At 41.3% G+C, this 17,979-nt stretch overlaps 1 protein-coding gene across 1 annotated transcript in view; it reads right to left on the bottom strand.

Annotated features, from left to right (window-relative positions):
* Window positions 1-4,190: 4,190 nt before the first annotated feature.
* Window positions 4,191-17,979, bottom strand: part of ZC3H6 (zinc finger CCCH-type containing 6) — a gene marked incomplete at both ends in the record, with an annotated part of 28,137 nt that continues 14,348 nt past the window's right edge. The window contains 9 exons of the mRNA XM_081997400.1: window positions 4,191-5,692; window positions 7,296-7,535; window positions 7,816-8,336; window positions 9,507-9,760; window positions 10,568-10,675; window positions 11,275-11,388; window positions 12,900-13,016; window positions 15,440-15,561; window positions 17,448-17,703. Of these exons, the coding sequence (XP_081853526.1) occupies window positions 4,191-5,692; window positions 7,296-7,535; window positions 7,816-8,336; window positions 9,507-9,760; window positions 10,568-10,675; window positions 11,275-11,388; window positions 12,900-13,016; window positions 15,440-15,561; window positions 17,448-17,703 (3,234 nt within the window). The remainder of the gene's footprint in view (window positions 5,693-7,295; window positions 7,536-7,815; window positions 8,337-9,506; window positions 9,761-10,567; window positions 10,676-11,274; window positions 11,389-12,899; window positions 13,017-15,439; window positions 15,562-17,447; window positions 17,704-17,979) is intronic.

Raw genomic sequence — 17,979 nt, 5'->3', positions numbered from 1 at the left:
CTGTCAAAACAGGAAGGGACTTCTGCTGGAGGGGAACTACATCGCTAACTGGCCTCAGCAGAGAGAACACAACCTGTGCTGCACTCCTCCCGGCTCACCATCTCTTCTGCTAGAGCTCCTCTTGCAGGAGGACTGAAAGTGCAAGGCCTGAAAAAGCTTTTGTGTGCTGGCTGCTCCTCCTGTGGCAAATTCCACCCTGCAGAGACACTGTCTCCTTCTGGCGACTGAACAAAGGGAAGAATAAAATGATGCCACACGCTAGCGTATTTCTAAGAGGCCTCTCATCCAGATGGCATTTGAAGTTGAGTAATAAGATGCGATACTGAGCCACAGAGGACACAGAAGCTGGGGAAGAACTTTACGACCCAGTCAAAAGGAAAACAGAAGGTTTCCAGTTCAGTGTCATCCACAGATCTTTGCTACCTGGCACAGGAGTCGCTCTGAAACCATTGCCCTTGAATCAATGGCCACCAAGTGGGGCCATGTGGGAATGAAATTCTTTACATTCATATACTGCATGCCTCTGTCCAGCTGTGAGCCAGCTCTGGCACTTACATAGTCAGTCAGGCTTTTTTTTTCCCCTTTAGCAAAAGAAAAGGAGCTAGGAGGTCTCTCTCAGGCCCTGATCTTTAGCACACTATCAAACTTTTTTGCAACCATCACCTTCTTCTAGGGGTAGCGATCCTGTAGCGATGCACAGGAAGGACAGCCAGAGATATATTATCCTGCAGAAGAGCCAGTGCACCAGGTGGAGCTCATACACAAAATAAAAATTCAGAGGGTAACATACACTACAAAAGCTGGAGGAAAGAATTGAATGAGAAGGAAGACTAAGGGATAGGATCACTGACTTTTGAAATGCAAAACAGGCATCTAATTAAGTATTCTCTGCTTTGCAGTATGAAGGATTTCATCATGGTAGAAAAATATTAAAACGGGTTACCTAAGGAGACTAGAAATCTCCCTACGAGTATTTTTATCATGGGGCAGCAAACACCAGGTCGTGATCTAGGAATGTTCAGTCCTTCTGAAGCGCAGAGAGCAGATAAGATCAGAGACAAACATTTTACTCTTTCACAGATCCAGGGCTAGCAGGAGTGGGGAGCATTTTGTCTCACCTGCCGCCCCTGACTTAGCAGATCCTACAGCCTGCAGAGAAATGAGACTTTTCTCCCTGCACCCCTCTCAGCCCCCTGGACTCTTTTACCCAGAGTAAAACATTCAATGCTGATGATCACCCACCTCGTAGCTACAGGCTTCCAGAGTATCCAGGACCAATGATACCGGCTGCTCCTGTCACCGCTCTCCACAGCTCTGTCGAAGCCTCAGGGGCATGAGCTGCAAGCGTCCGAGGGAAACTCTGCTCCAGGCCAGCATGACCGGATGTGCGGAAAGAGACGGAAACGAGCCTCCCCTGCAAACCACAAAATCAACCCACACAGCGGATCAGACTTGACGTGCTTGGTGGCTGCAGCCCATTCCAGCCCACCTCAGTGTGGCAGAAACTGTTCCCACCCGCCCCCTCTGACACCCCCAGCACCTTCCCTGCATCGGGTAGTTTAGTACTTGCACTGTAGCCAGGAATCTCCTCCACGTTTTGAGAGCGCAGTAGCAGTGGGCACACCAGAGCAAGCATAGACTCAGGGAAGAAATCTGCAACAAATAAACCAGCGAGCCTAGGTGGACGGAGGAGCCAAGCAGCAGCCCGCAGACCCTCGCGCCATAGCTGGGGAGACCTGCCGGCTGGGCACAGCTGGATCTGGAAAGAAAGAAGGAAGGAGGTGGTTACACATGGAGACAACAGACCACAAGGACTAGCTGGCCCCTTCCAAATTGCATCTCCTCCTTACTTTGTACCCCTTCTTTTCTAGAAGATAGAAGTATATTGTATTAAAGATACTGACATGGCAGCAGATCTCCAAGGTTAGAAGCCATCACTCTGGGTCCCCGTACCAGCACACACCTCATTTTGATCTACAACTCCAAAATGGGTCCATGACCAGACTGATGGCAAGCCACCAGAGATACTTCAATTACCTCAACTGTAAGATGTCATTTTGCTCTTGGTATCAAAGCTTTTCCTTTCACTCTTAATTTTCCAGTACTTTCAAAAAACCACAGAGAATCCAATTCAGTAATGTCATCATCACCACCCTACAAGAAGTTGTAACTTCAGGTTAGAGCTGCACATCCTACAAGTACTTTCCACATCTAAATGTGAAACCACGCATTTGGCTCCAATACTGTCACTTTTTCTTTTTGTTCCCCAATCAACTCATGCGCTGTTTCCAAACTATTTCTATTTTTCCTTGCTGTCCAATTCTGCTGGCTTGGTTTTTTGATGAAATTCTTGAACAGCCAAACTCATCAGCAGATGAAGAAGTATTAAGTAATTATGTAGGACTAATAGATTACTCCAAAACAACAACAACAAAGTTTCACGTCTGTTATCTAGTTTTCAATTATTTTGAGTGAGCGCGATTCAAAATATCATAAAATACAATTTATACTCTGGGAAATTAGGAAGGCAAATTGAAACCATTATTGCCTTCAGCGGTGTCTCCTCTGCCACGCTCTGCACACGCGCAGACATCGGCAAGCTTCCCTTGGTTCCTCGAAGCTCTGCTCATCAATGCAAGACACTTGCAGCTCTTGCCTGGATTACCATTTGTCTCACAGGCACAAGAAACCACATCCACAGAAATTGTGATAAACGTTACACTGTTCCGGTCGCAAGCATTACTTGGGCCAAGAAACTGAAATAAAGAGAAGAAGGTCCACCAAGGAAGAAACTAATGCAAAGAAACATTCCAAGTGGGCAGGAATCAGATGGCAATTGAGCAGACGGCAAATTTTTATTGTAAACGTAGCTAGCTAGGTATGACTACATTTCGTCTATATAAAAAGCAACCCAAAAGGCCAAACAAGAGAGGCTTTGAGGACAGTTGTGCTCTCGGCATGCAACATCTTCAGAAATTAAAGAACATGCATGACATTTCTCACAGCGATGCTGATAACTGTAGCAGGAGAACAATGACAACTCTCTCCGAATCGGCAGTCTGATCCTGGAACTACGAAGCAAGCTAACTCCATTTGGATTCAGTACAAGGTTAGTTTAAAAACCCACTACCGTCTGACTGTAAAGCGTTGTAGCGACTGTACTAAAACCAGGTTTAAGTCACCTTCGTCCTTCAGACACCCCCACTGCTCTTTCCGCAACGCTGAGCTAGCTGTAGGCGTGTCAACATCACAGTCGTTACCAGACTTTAACTGTACCCTTTTTAATTTTTTTGTTAAAAATGTCATAAAGACACCATGAATACAAGTACTGCAGTTACATCAATACAAAAAAAGCAATACAAATTAAGCAGCTGAATACAAAAATACATTGAAATACATGAACACCACAATGTAACTTATAGCACTAATCAGAATTGTGTATGCGTGAAAAAATTAAATAAAAACCTTTTTTGTATTAGACAACTTAGGTATTCTCCACTTTTAACAGTAACTTTCTTCTAGTTATGTACTTCACAATTTCTTCTATATACAGCATAGAATAAAATACTTTTAAAAGATATGACATTTTTAATCCTCAATATGCGATATAGGTCTCTTTTACACTAAGAATATTGACTGCATGAATAAAAACTGTCAATGTCTTACATCAACTGATCTGAAAAGGAGGATCAACATTTTCCTTTTAAATCATTTATGTAGGTTTTAAATCAGTTAGTAGGTTTGGCTTGATGCGTCAGACAATCCTTGTCAAACAGCGTCTCTCACAGTAATGTACATAATATTGCTTGTATCTATACAATCATACAAATGTGGCAATCATATCTAAATGTTGTTTATGAAAGAGACAGCTCACACATATACAGGTCTTCGGACTTTCTTAATGACTTATTTACAATGAAAGTGCTTTTATCAGCTCTAACACGATACATGGGGTTTTGTTTCTACATGTCAATTATTAGTTTCCCTGAAATTGGAAAAGTATTATATAGAAAATACCACAGCTTTGCAAACACTATAGCATACTGTATAACTGCATGTGGTTCTGAGATTAGCAGCTGAGAAGTGTTGATAATTATAATTTAAAAATAAATAAAGCAAAGAGGTAAACCAGTTACAAAACAGCAGAAAACTGCAATATTCACAACAGTAAAAAGACTTAAAATCAATTGCTAACAAAACGGTGAAGCAGTTGGATCGAAAGTCTTGAAAACATCTTTTAACGACTTATCATCTGACTCCCCATTCGGATCACTATCCTGTGTTTGAGTTACCTGTCCCGGCTGTCTAACCTGCCTTGGGTCGCTGTACTGCGGTCTGATTAATCCCGATAAAGCTTGGATAGGAAGATTATGCACCGCAGGTGCAGCGCTGGAGTGTTTAGCCTGAGATTTACTGGTGCTATTTGCTTTATCTGAAGTAGCTTCTGCTGATCCTTCCGTATTTTTTTCCACGTTTGAGGCAGCCTTCTGCAGCGATAAATCTTCTGAGAGACTGGGCTCATTTTTACCAGAATTTTTCAAAATACTTTTTTTCTGGTTCTCTCCGTTCTCTCCTGAACTAGCTGCAGCTGTGTCCAATGATGAGCTGTGATCTCTCGGATCGTACAAACTAATACCGCTCAGTATCGAGCCTGGAGTTCCCAGCCTAACACCACTCGATGATAATTTGGGTGCGTACGGAGGCAGAGCATCTGGGTCGGGTTTAGCCACCGCAGCTTCCGAGGGCTGCGATGAGCCAGCAGCCGATCTGGCGAGGCGCGGGTCAAACTTCGGAGGGTGTGAATCCTTTGCAACTCCATGATGCGTATCTGCGCTCGACAGTCTGTGGAGTCTGGGATCGACGTTTTTTTGTAAGCGAGGATCTCCTAATTTGCTTGAGCTACTGGCATGCGAATCTGGAGACGGATCCAAATAGCCGCTCCTGCCCGTTAAGTTGTTCTTTGCCTTTGCAGCTAGTCGTGGGTCAGCTGGCATTGCATTTGGATGGGGATCGTTTTTCAGATTCCGCAGTTTATTAAGTCTCTGGTCAGCAATAAGCGGAGGAAGAGGTAAATTGATTGAAGAGACAGGGTCAGGCTTAGGCAAAGGTATTGGGAGCAAGTCCTCGGGTGCCCACACAATATGCTTAGCAAAGTTTGGCTTCATCAGGGTAACATCCATTTTGATGTGGCTGAACTGCCTAAGCTGAGATCGGGGATCCCTTAACGTTACACCAGGCAAAGGTTCCAATGGTATCAGAAAAGCTCGTTCTCTCAGTTCTCGTTCTGAGTCCTCTTCGTCATCATCCATCCCTTTCTGCTTGACTTTAACTCCGGTGTGTGCATGGTGTAGATCTAGCTTTGCTCCCCCAAGGGAGGAGCTGGCATGACCTCCCTCACTGACCTTGTGCATCCTGGGATCTCGTACGAGCCGTGGGTCCAAGGACGCAGATTCTGAAGGTTTTCTGGGGTTGGATCTTGGAGAGGCCCGAAGTCTCGGGTCAGTAGCCTGAGGCCCTGCACCTTTTTCTTTTGCCAGCCTCGGATCAGTAGGAATACCAAGCATGTGCTGCTCTGTGGAATGTTGTTGCCGATTCCTAAAATTTTCGCTTTGTTTCTTTAAGGTTTTTAGTATTGATTTAACACTGCTTCCCTCTTCCTCTTCACTACTGGAATACCAGTTGACATTGTCATCTTAAAAAAACAACAACAACCAAAAAAAGGATTATTCAAGCAAATGATCACCAGGGAATACAGCACATTTACTCATATAAAGGGTAACTTCTTAGTAAAAGCAGACTGGAAAGACCCGACATTAAACTGTCTCTCCCTGTATTATAATGACCATAATCTAAAATGACAAAAATCAATTTCAATGAAGAACTGACATAACAACAAAACTGTAGCCAGTTGAGATACTCATAAACTCTGCTGCATTCTGTCTACATATCTCTCTGTCAAAATTAATCTGGGAAAATAACCTGCTTTCAAATGATTATTTCTACCAGTACTAGTAAAAAAAAGCATTTAAAATCTGAGTCTTGATGAAAACGACCTTCATTGTGGGATGGTAGAACGAAAAGTAAAATGGCACCTTACAGTAGCCTTAAAGACAAATAAATTACAAATGTGGAATTTGCTGCCTTATTGCAATCCAAATTACAAGGTTTTGGGGAGGGGTGAAGATTCAGGAAGGGAAGAAATAAGAATATTTAATTTTAAAGGATAAATTCTCAACTGCCTACTACAATTTAGTGGGAAGCCTTATCAACACAGCTGAGTGCTCAGGTCCACATCCCAAACTTGCCTACTCACTGAAGGAGACTAGTGCTCTGTTCTGGCTCAGTAAAATGAGGAAGCAGGCAAAGCCCATCACCATTACCACTACCTAATGTCCATTAACCCACGTTTCCTCAGTGCTAGTTCTACCACACAAATATTCAGCAACAGGGAGGGACATGTTGTTGCAGGCAGCTAATACGAACATTTTTCTGTTACATTGCTTTCCAAAAGCCCTCTAGACAAGAGGACCAGTCACTCTAAAGCCTTCAGTTCAGAGTAGGTTACCCTAGGTCACTCTGTTTTTGAACGTAGCCTGAAAGGCTGCAGCTCCAGATCTCTCTCATGTTCGGTCAGAATTATACTGGCAATGTCTTCGAAATAGTTTCCTACGGCTACTGCCTTTTGATTAGGCAGAAGATGCATTTCTGGTCACATAACCTAGCAGCCTCAGAAAAGGGTGCAGCAGGGAGCGGGCCAAACGTACTCCGTGTGGCTGAATCCGATCTGCAGGCTTACTGCTCTCCACTGTCCAGGCTACAGAAGGAGGCACTCAGATTAAACACTGCAAATTTCAGATATCACAGAGGAAAAAATACTGCTCTAGAGAAAGGGAATATGCAAAAAAGATCAAGGGACATTACAGAATAAACAGAATCGAAGATGCACTTGCAGTACTGGCTGTTAGAAATAATTGCCTTTCTGTTTCAATCGGAGATTTTAAGAAGTAACTGACCTATCAACAACAGAGCCATTTAAAAGTGCAAACTATATCCAAAAATTATCCACAGATCTTTCTACTTTGAACTGGAATGCAGCAACTCAGCCTATACTAAAATCCTAGAGCAAGCTGGGAAGGAAAGCAAGTATATTCAGCTGAAAATGTTATTTGAGTTGGTACTTGCACAGTCATGCTAATTGCTAATGGTAACGTGATGAAAATCCAAGTCAACAGATTTGTTCCAGGCTAATACATGGTTAAGAAGTATGCTTAGAACTCTAACAAAATTATCTTTACCTTCGTCTTTGCTCATTGCCCTCTGACCCTGGCTGCTGACAGAGTCTCCATCTCTTTGATGCTTTTGACTAAGTCTTACATAAAGAGCTTTCTGCATTGCTGGAAGAAAATCTGGTACATTAATGGCTGGTTTATGGCCCATATGGCTACTCATGCAGTCTGACTCACTTCCACCTTGATGCGACTCTTGAGCCATGAGGTGAGCCTGGTGATCTGTAAATTCTCCATGCCACGTTCCATCTGCAGTACACAAAAAAACCCAAACAGTTAGCAGCCCTGGTATACAAGCTTTCACAGCAGAGAAGACAAAACATAAAACACAATCAAGCAAAACTAGCATGACTTATATTACACTACTGGAAAGCATCAGCTGAAGAAGCCTATACACTAAAGGTATTCCAGCAGGTTTGGCTCTCCAACCAAAATTCTTTCAGCCGCTCAGCTTTGGAGCCGTGATGTTTTAATACCACACAACTGCAAGGCGCCATATCAAAGAACTACAATTTTTAAATGTCCTTACCTCCAGAGTTATTAGCTGGTTGGAAGTTATGTACAGCTTGATGAGAATAGTAATTGTCATAGAAATCAGCTGGGTTCTGGATAGGCTCGTAATTCATATTCGGCTGCCGTTCACCAGGAATCTGCTGGTATTGTGGCCCCGGAGGACAATGATTCTCTCGCGGCATATTGACCATATGTCCTTGAACTCCTGGGGCATTGTAAGATCCACCGAGACCCGGTGGTGTGAGAGGTGGACCACCTTGCTGTCCTTGCATAGGCATACCAGTCTGGTTCTGTGGTCCCAGAAAGCCTGGTGGAACACCCTGCATAGGAGGACTCTGCGGCATTCCTGGGCCTTGAGGCCCTGCGCATGGATGATGTCCAGGAGAACCTGGGTGCATTGGCGGCCCATTATGTCCTTGTGACATGCCAGGTCCCGGCCCTGGACTTGAACCTGGATTATACATATGCTGAGAATGTGGGTCATTTCCCTGAAACGGTGGTCTGGGTGGTGACGCGCTGTTATAGAAGGTCGGTGGCCTGTAGGCAAAAGAAAATAGTGAATCAAATTTTGCACCTACAAAGATCAACAGCCGATTAGCTAACTCCTCCCCCTCCTCATGCTTACAGATGTCTGTTCACACTTATTTGATCTTAAGTTGGATAAAAATCTGAAAGCAGCAAATTAATTTTCAAGGAGAGTAACTATACTCATTACATATGACTGTGCTTGTCTGGAAGTAGAACATTTTTCCAGTATTAGCACACGCAGAACTGGACATTTGCTGCAACTAGGAGTTTTAAACATCCCAAGGCCAACAGTCTCCATCAGGAGTGTTGTCCTGGTTTCAGCCAGGATAGAGCTGGTTTTCGTCACAGAAGCTAGTGTGAGACTGTGTTTTGGATTTGGGATGAGAAATTGTTGATAATGTGCTGATGTTTTGGGTTGTTGCTGAGCAGTCAAGGACAGTCCAGCTTCTTGTGCTGGCCTGCCAGCGAGCAGGCTGGGGGTGCACGGGGAGCTGGGAGGGGACACAGCTGGGACAGCTGACCCAGACTGGCCAAAGAGATATTCCCTACCATACGACGTCATGCCCAGTACATAAACTGGAGCTGGCCGGGGGGCGGAAATCGCTGCTCGGGGACGGGCTGTCGATCACGGGGTGGTGAGCAATTGCTGTACTGGGCATCACTTGTTCTTGTACATTCCTTTGTTGGTATTATCATTGTTGTTCCCTTCTTTCTTTCTGTCCTATTAAACCGCGTTTATCTCAACCCACGAGTTTTTTTTTTCCCAATTCTCTTCCCCGTCCCACTGCAGGAGGGGGAGTGAGCGAGCGGCTGCGTGGTGCTTAGTTGTCGGCTGGGGCTAAACCACGACAACTGTTGACTGGCTTTGGTCAAGAAAAAGCTAACTACAGAAAAAGTTTAGAAGAGAAGGAACTTTGCTCAACCCACAAACGGAGATAGCAAGGCAGGCATAGAGCCAAAACAAGAGCCAATGGAGTGACTTTCTGGAAGGTCAAGGCCCAGTAAGTTCCCTTCTAAGGAAAGCATTAAATAAGTAAATAATTACGATAGCCAACACTCAACAGATCATTAACTTTGCAATATACTCTGAAGTATATACTTCCAGAAACAAAAAGAATTGATTAAATATTTATGTAGTCATGTTTTAAGGAGAGTTCTACACAACATTCTAAAACCTACTTTTTTCCAATTTTGTGTGCTAAATCCACCGTAGGCTTCACAACTATTTCAAAGAGAGATGGAATTTTCTTATATTCTCCTGAAGGATCCTGATAATTTTCTATGTCAGACTCGGAAAATGGATATTGCTCTGGCGGGGTTGGCAGAAGTCCAACACCTGGCGGTGGCTTAGGGAGAGGAACTATGCCACGCTTTCTGAGTTCCTCCAGTTCCTTCTCATCTTCATTTTGTGGTTCCTCCTCAGTATTCAAAACCTAGAACAAAGCAACGTAGCAAACACTTCATTAATTTTGCAGTATATGCAATTCAATTTAGTCTTGCACTTTCCATTTAAATGTAATTACCTGCTACAAAACTACTATATATTGACACCAAACTCAGATGAATTATAAATCTATTACGACTTGTTCCACAGGACACCGATTTACAGACAGGAAGAAAACTATTTCTGTAGCCAGGAAAGGACAATTTCACAGAAGTCCATGTCCTTCAAACAGTAATTTTAAGTGACAGAAATTGAAGGACTTATTCTAAGATTCATAATGCTTCTAGCGTTAAATTCAGGCCACTTTTCTGTTAAGGCCTGTTGTAGAGTAACTGGAGACAGACACGAATATCCTACTCAACACAAAGGTCAAGATTTCATGAATCATTCAGAGGAGGCACCTCATTCCTTTCCCCACCCTGAGTGCAGAAATGAGTCAGATGATACCTAACTTCTAGGCAGCTAAAGGCAGACAACATAAAAGCCACACTTCTTGTTACAGAGTACATGAAGATATCCACAGAAGGGGATGCAAAAGAAAGTTCATGGACAGAAACTTGAGTTGTGAAAATAAACGAGTCCAATATGGCTAAAAAATAACTGAATAACTGATGGCAAGGGGTATTCCCAGTACCGAACCTGGTCACAGACTTACTGTGCTGAAGAGCAACAGGAAAGTTTCACATCGTTACTACTTAGCATCACGGTCCCCAAGAATCGCATGGAAATTTCTAGCAACCTCCCCCCTATTCTTTCTAGCAACAAACCTTGTGTTTATAGACCATGAATTGCTCACCTTATCCAACAGCTCTTTTGTTTCTGCAGTCAGAGGGGCATGAGAAAATTTGCACTTATCTCCTTGGTAGCATTTTGCTCCTGTGTGGTAGAACTTGCAAGGGAATTCATGTAAGCAATGTATTAAGGATACCTAACAAAGGTTGATTTCTAGTTTACACTGTTCAGCAAGTTTATGAAATTCAGCTGTCAACTATCCTTCAATTCTTCACCACTACTTAATCTTTCCAAAGCAGTATCTTAAGAATTTTGAAAGCTAATAACCAACTTACCTCCTAGTTCCATTTAACATTCTACTAATAACTACATTACTGTGGCCTTAACATTACTTTTGACTTGATTCTAAAATTGTCATTAGAAAGATGAAGGTCTCAATTCCCGAATAAAACACAAGTCCTTTACAACAAACAAGACCATATAAGGGTTTTAAAAGTATGTGGATAAATGCATCTAACTTCAAGGGGTTTTTTCTTTTAAAATATTAAAAATCCTTAAAACCAAAAACAAGCCACTAACTTTATATGTATTCTTTCCTCCTAAGTACTTGAGCAAAAAAATAATCTTCTTATAGTAAATCTACATAGTATTTGGTATAGTTTCTTACAATAAGAAATAGCTACCCTTAAAAGTCACTTACACCAATTAAAAGTAAATATAAACTTTCATTTTAATTCAAGTTTTGTGTTTTTGTTTTTTTTTTTAAAGGATATTGTGCAAATAAATACAGTTCTCGCCTTTGGTGCAGTAACCCTGTATGTAAAACTTGCAGATTTCCTTTTTCTTTTCAATCTCTGCATCATGATCAAATTTACACTGCTCTCCCTATAAATAAAAACGAGAAAAAACATTATCCATCCGAAATACTGAATAATTCCAATTCGTATTTAAAGAAAAACATTCTCCTTAGCTGAATTTAAACTTTTTATCTTTACTAACACAGAATTGCATTAAAAGCATGTCCCTAAAAACAGTGAATAGGGTGGCCTGGACACAGAGAAACAATTCCTGAATTGGGATTCAAAAGAACATATGCAGTGGTCACAGAAAACAAGCTGGTCTTACAGTACCAGTTCTATTCTCTGTCTCCACCTAGCAATTCACATTAAAAAGGCATTTAAACAAATACTTTGCTGAAATTATTTTCCATATAAACAATTATGCAGTTGAGCAAGAAAACATGATTCTGTTTTAAGGGTGTGTGGGAGAACTTTAAAAAGTCCAACAAGCAAGGTATTAAGACTCTTCCATTTAGGAAAAAGAGAGTCCAAATAATATCATGTTTATATCAACCATATCATGTTATACATTAGGATTACTTTGCTGGAGCATTTTTTTGCATATTTTTTGTATTTATTTTCATGAAAAATACACTAAGTGCTCTTTCAGCCACTTGTTTTAAAACTGAAGGTGGCAGCAAATACTCATCTTACTGAGCATGGCATACAAAAATACATAAAGGCCGCAACAAATGTACTGTTTTCAATTCCCCCCCGCTCTGGGAAAAAAGCATACTAATTTTCACCTTTACTTTCACCATGTGAAAAAGAAACAGAAAACATTCTATCTCTAAATACACAGAGGAACCAAATATAAATGGCGCACTCACTTATTCGAGAAGCATGCAGTTTTTCTTAAGTGTGTTTTATAACTGACTGAACTAGTCTGACATCAGAGGATTCAACTCCACAGCAGCATAAGCTTCAAAATGAAGCAATAGCAATTTTGGTTTTTTTAATGTAAAAAGAGATTGTCTTGCTAGGGCTTTTGCTTGACAGCTGACTGCTCTGAATAGCATTCTCTTCTTTCTGCTGCCTTCCACTTGCTGGCTGAAGGAAGATGATTCTTTGGTAGGGAAACTATTACTACACACCCACTTTTTACTTCAGAGAGAGAAATAATTTAGCATAATTAAGCAACTCCTTCAATGTTTCAAAATTAGCAGTAGCACATAAAAGAAAAATAATCCAATATATTCATAAACATTGCCTATCTACAGATTCCACACTTGTAAGATTTGATGTATACTTACATACGATACATTGTCAGTGGAAGTTTACAATACTCTCACAGATGTTTTTACTGTATATACTAATAAGCAAACACAGTAATTTTTAATAAACTTTGTTACAATTCAAAATGTTTAACAGAAGGGTATATTTTTCCAGAAGTACTTCTGTTGGCATTTATGTATACATACTCAAAACATTAGAAATCAGAACACTGAGTTTTAATATACAAGTTTTCTTTGCGTCACCTGAAGTAAAAAAGAACAGTGCATCTTCTCCCCTTCCTCACACCAGAGCAGCAGACAGACAGACACAGAGCATAATTACCTTAATACACCTCCCTTCAAGGAAGTATTTACAAATTTGTTTGCCTTTGTGTTCCACTGTATGCTGATTTATGAACTCCTGACTCATATTAACCCATTTCTTCACTGGTTTGCCATCCTGTAAGAAAAATGAACATTCTACTGATGCTTACTTATTAAGAGCAGTTGCAAAAATATTGGAGCGTATTTGGTGCACTATCACCCCAAAATGAGATTAACTACACCACGATTTAAGTTCTTAAAATTGTTATACCCACAGCTCAAAGTAAAAGTAAATACACATACTTTTTTTCGTCTTGCTTTAATACAGAGTCTCTTTATAAATGCAACCAAATCAGAAACTCCTTACAATACCACAGACACAAATAACTTGACTGAATGGACAGACTATCTCACGCTTCATTTGACAGTGCTGGGAAGCAGGGCTGAGTGCTGGGCACCCACTAAGTCAGTGCCAACCGCCCCCTGACTAAGGGCACCCCTGCAGACAGCCAGGAGCCGAGTAATCATCCAGGCTTCCAGATCCCCATCTTACCCACAAGGCTGTACTTTGCCAATCCTTCCCCTCTCACGGGACTGTTATCTCCAGATTACCTATCTTCTTTGTTCTCCCCTTTTTTCTCCCATTAGAAGAAAAGTAACCTGTTTGCTTACACCATGAGGCAAAGCAGAGAGGAAGCACAATTCAATCATGACCTAACACATAAGAATTCTCATGTACCTGGTGAGGCAAATAATTGTTCCCTCTTGTGATTTGATTCCCACGAGGCATCTGCACTTGAGATAAGCTAAAGAAACCCCAGTAAACTCCTCTAACTAGAGAATGTGGGACAGGTTATTGAGGGGGCCTGGCAGAGCTAGCAATGTCATGGAAGTAGATAGCCTTTAACGAACTGCAACAGAGAGTAGAAACCAATGTCATCTTTGCAGTGCTAGGTTGTTGCCTACTGATCTGATGATAGAGAGAAACACTCTTGATTTCCAATTTTCACAAAAACTAGCAGGGATCTGCCTGCTGAGTGGGAACTTCTGAAACAGAATGGATGTGGTTCTCCACAATCATGACGCTCCATCACAAGCATGCAGGAGCATCAGCACATCAAGCGTCTGGTCTCGTTTTGCTCAGAAGATTAGGCAATGTCACAAAACTTTAAAACCAAGAATGATTTGTGGATTTTGTCAACATCGAGCAGCAGGAATCTTTGAGCTAGAAATGCCACTCCTGGATCAGTCAAGATCCGTTTTCTACTCTGAACACTTTAAATCCAGAGAAATCTTAGCTGCTTCAGACAAAGCAGGTTTTAATCTAATACTCGATCCTCTTTAAGGTTAATGCAAATATCACATGAACACGATGCTCCTAAGTGTCTCTGGGAGCACTGCAAACCAGCAACCATCCCACCCTGCAAAACACTTGAAACAACAGCCCGAGGAAGGTTGAAATGCTCCCACCATGTCCCTGAGAATCCCAGGGACATGGTTGTGCAGCTCAGAAGTCTCAGCGGTTACCCCACCACACCGCGCAGCTCCGCATCTGCGTCACAGAATTCATTATTTTGCTGTAGCCAGGAGCCCAGCTTTTTGTTTTCTGCCTGCTGGGACCTGTCTGCAGCTGCCTCCTCGCCTCCACCCTTCCCCACGTCTTGGGAGACGGCGCTGGAGGACAAGGCATGCTCTACAGCAACAGGAAGGAGGAGTCCTCTAAACGAGGCATCGTCCTAACAGATCAAACATCTGCCCTTTTCCCTACCACATGCAGGGCAGGCAAAGGAAAATCTGATGGGGACCACCCAGGAGCCCCAGAGAGTTAAGCCCGCAGAACACGGGGAAAAACTAACGTGGCTGAATGGCACACAGCCACATTAGCAAAAAGTCGGCCATGTGCGTTCTTGAGTTCAGGAGGGAGAAGAACCACAGACGTTTTAGTTGCAGTATATAGATTTAAATATGATTTGTCTTAAATAATGTTTTTCAGCCATGGATGGATTTGATCCTTTAATGATCAATTTTGTATTGTTTTTCATTTAAATGAAGATTGGGGTGAGAGATTTACAAATATCACGCAAATACTGAACTCTATGCTTTCTTTAAATTCCTGTGCAAAGATTACTACATGAAAACCAAGGTCACGTGTATTTCTATTTCCATTTCCACAGTCACAGCTATAGAAAGAGAGGAGAATTCTTCTCAATTCAGATGGAAACCGGAAAAAGCTGTCCATTTTCTTTGCTGAAAAATCTGAGGTGCACTGGTAGTAGCAAAACATCTTATTTCAGATACAGCTAACATTGAAGTTCATGCACCATTCAAAACCAAAGGTCATAAACCACTTTCTGCTAGTTTTTCATATTTCCAAGAAAAACAAGAAAATTATGTATTAGCTGAAGTTATCAATTACACTTTGTACATCAAGCATTCGAAAATTCTAGTAATTTTCTAGATAAAATTTGAGAGATGTATTTTTAAATACTCTTCTCTTAAAGCAAAGCATCCAGTAATTTGAAACAGCTACATTAGAAATTCAACTTTAATTCCACGTACCTCATGAAAGCCATCAGATCCTTTATTGCCCCCTCTTCCCCTTCCACGATCTTTACGCTTCAATTTCTTTTGCATTCCACGCCCTCGCCCAACATTGTAATTATTACCTCTTTGAGAAATACCTGAAAAACAGCAATGACCTCTTTAAATGACCTCAGAAAGTAACATGGTTATCTAGTGACATCGAACACAGACAAATCTAACAAAGTATCTACCTTTTTGCAGTCTGAATTCCTAAACACTATCTTGCATCACAAGTTGGCGAGTACAACTACACCAGCCAATTGTAATTCCGTGCAACTGCCTGCTCTTTGAAAAGCTCTTCAAATCAATAGCAGACTGACAAACTGAATATAAAACTAATCTTGTTTAAAGCAGCATCTCAAAATTAGAAGTGCAGATATGTTATTTCTAACCTGCCCAAATATTTGAAATATTTGGTGCTGTTTGGTCACCTTCTGAACACAGAACTAACAAGTACAACTGGCACGCAGGTGTGTGTGCATTTCATTGTCACAACATGCAGGAAAGCTGAGATCATAACCTAAGAAGTATAACAGAACAGCTTTTAATATAAAAATGTTTAATGGTAACTGCTTGGAAGCCTGAAGACAGTAATTATCCAGCCAGCAGCATGCCAGGAGTCATGGTCTCAACTAAAACCACCGAGGCAGAGTATCTGCCTTCTGATCAATTTAAAACCAAAGAAAACCAGTCAGAAAGTCCTGCAGACATCACACCCACTTCAGGTGGCAGTCACTCCACAACAGCAAGGCTGATCCCAATGAAAACGCCTTGACTTCATCTCAGATGACTCGCAGACAGAGATTTTGAAGCAGTATTGCCAAGCAGCACATGAAAAGCCATTTTTGTCACAGCTAAAAAGATTCTGCTAATCTTTTGCCAATTTATTTTATTGTGAACCAAATCAGAATACAGTAAATCTTCACTGTAGCAAATGAAAGACAGCTTACTACCTTTGTATAACACACAGTATCTTCCCGAGAACTACTGAGGTATTCATATCGTCATACAAAACCCTGCTCACATTCTGCCTGGGAGACAAACTTTTAGCCATGATTAAAGGGAGAAAAATTTGCAAACCGAATTGACAGTTTCTGAAATAACTCGATCTCATAGGAAAAGAGATGAGAACAAGTTAAGCATTTCTACATGGTAAATCAGGCTATCTCTGTCAACAGTATACAGTGTCTCCATTGCCTAACCTTCCACACCCCATGGCCATACCCAGTAATACAAGACGACCGCGCAGTCAGAAGTCCCTTCATAATAACGGAGGCCAGCGATGTAAGTTGGCTTAATGAATTGCACTACAATGGTAAGGAAATGACCAGACACCAAATGAAAGGTGCAGACAAGAATGCTTCCATAACTCAGCTTATACATGTAAGGCATGAAACAAGAGCAGCACAACTCTTACAGGAATACGTTGCTTAAGAGGAATACTTCTTCATCTGTGTTTGTACCAGACCAGTTTTGAATGCAAGAAAAGTTGTGAAAAGAAAAATAAAAGGATACCAGCATACTTCTGGTGCATACTAATGAAAGTATTCAGGCATCTATCAAAATTGCTAGGTACTATTTTTTGGGGACCTAATTTAGATTTTGGAATTGACATTATTTACACTCCTCCCCATTTCAGACTTTCATAAGCTACACCAGAAAACTACTTTCTATGCCCTATGATTTCTTACTCAAGCAGTTACACAACGAAGATCTTGGCTTTTTTATAGGGTTTTTTATTTACTACATACACATTACCAAACACTTGATCTTTTTCTTCAATATATGCATCAGGGCAGCCGTATGATATTATTCCTTCACGATGAACGGCAGTATCACTTACTAATGGGAGACCGCAAGCTCACAGGAAAGCCACCACTGCTGGATTTCTTCATTTAGCTCTCAAGACAAACATCCTGAAACCATGCATGACACAACTGCTGCCACCATCCATTACTACAGTTAACAATTCAAATTATCTTACCTTTCTGGATCCCTTTCATCCCCTGTTTTTTCACTGGTTCTTTTGGGAATGGAGGTCCTAAATCAGTACTGGAGGTCTCTTTAGCTTGCCTGTATTGTTTAAGCTGATCAGCAAAATCTTCGTCCTTTTCTTCCTCATTGTAATTACCAAAGTTTTCATCGCTGTAATGACTATAGTCATCATACTCCTTACTTTTTACATTTTTTTTATGTTGCATTTTCTGTGAACTCATGTAATTTGCTGAAACATGTCCATGCTGTATGAAAGGGATTGCATTGTTTAGAAGCAACTCAGTATTTCAGAAAGCACCTCTCCAAACTCCTCTACAAAACCAATCGTTTTTACGCTGTTTTGTTGTCATGCTGTCTACCAGATTTGCACAAACATGCATCAATAACACACAATGAAAATCAGTTATTCAGTAAAAATTACTACTTTTGATTCTGAACGCTTCAAATTGGGAAAAAAGATAAAAAAGAACAGCATCAGCACCTATACTCCAGAAATTTTTTCAGTGGGGTTGACAAAGCAT

This window comes from Phaethon aethereus, assembly GCF_964289735.1.
Source record: "Phaethon aethereus genome assembly, chromosome: 3".
Lineage (NCBI taxonomy): Eukaryota > Metazoa > Chordata > Aves > Phaethontiformes > Phaethontidae > Phaethon > Phaethon aethereus.
The sequence above is the reverse complement of the archived record's forward strand: the minus strand, read 5'-3'. Positions and strand labels throughout refer to the sequence as shown.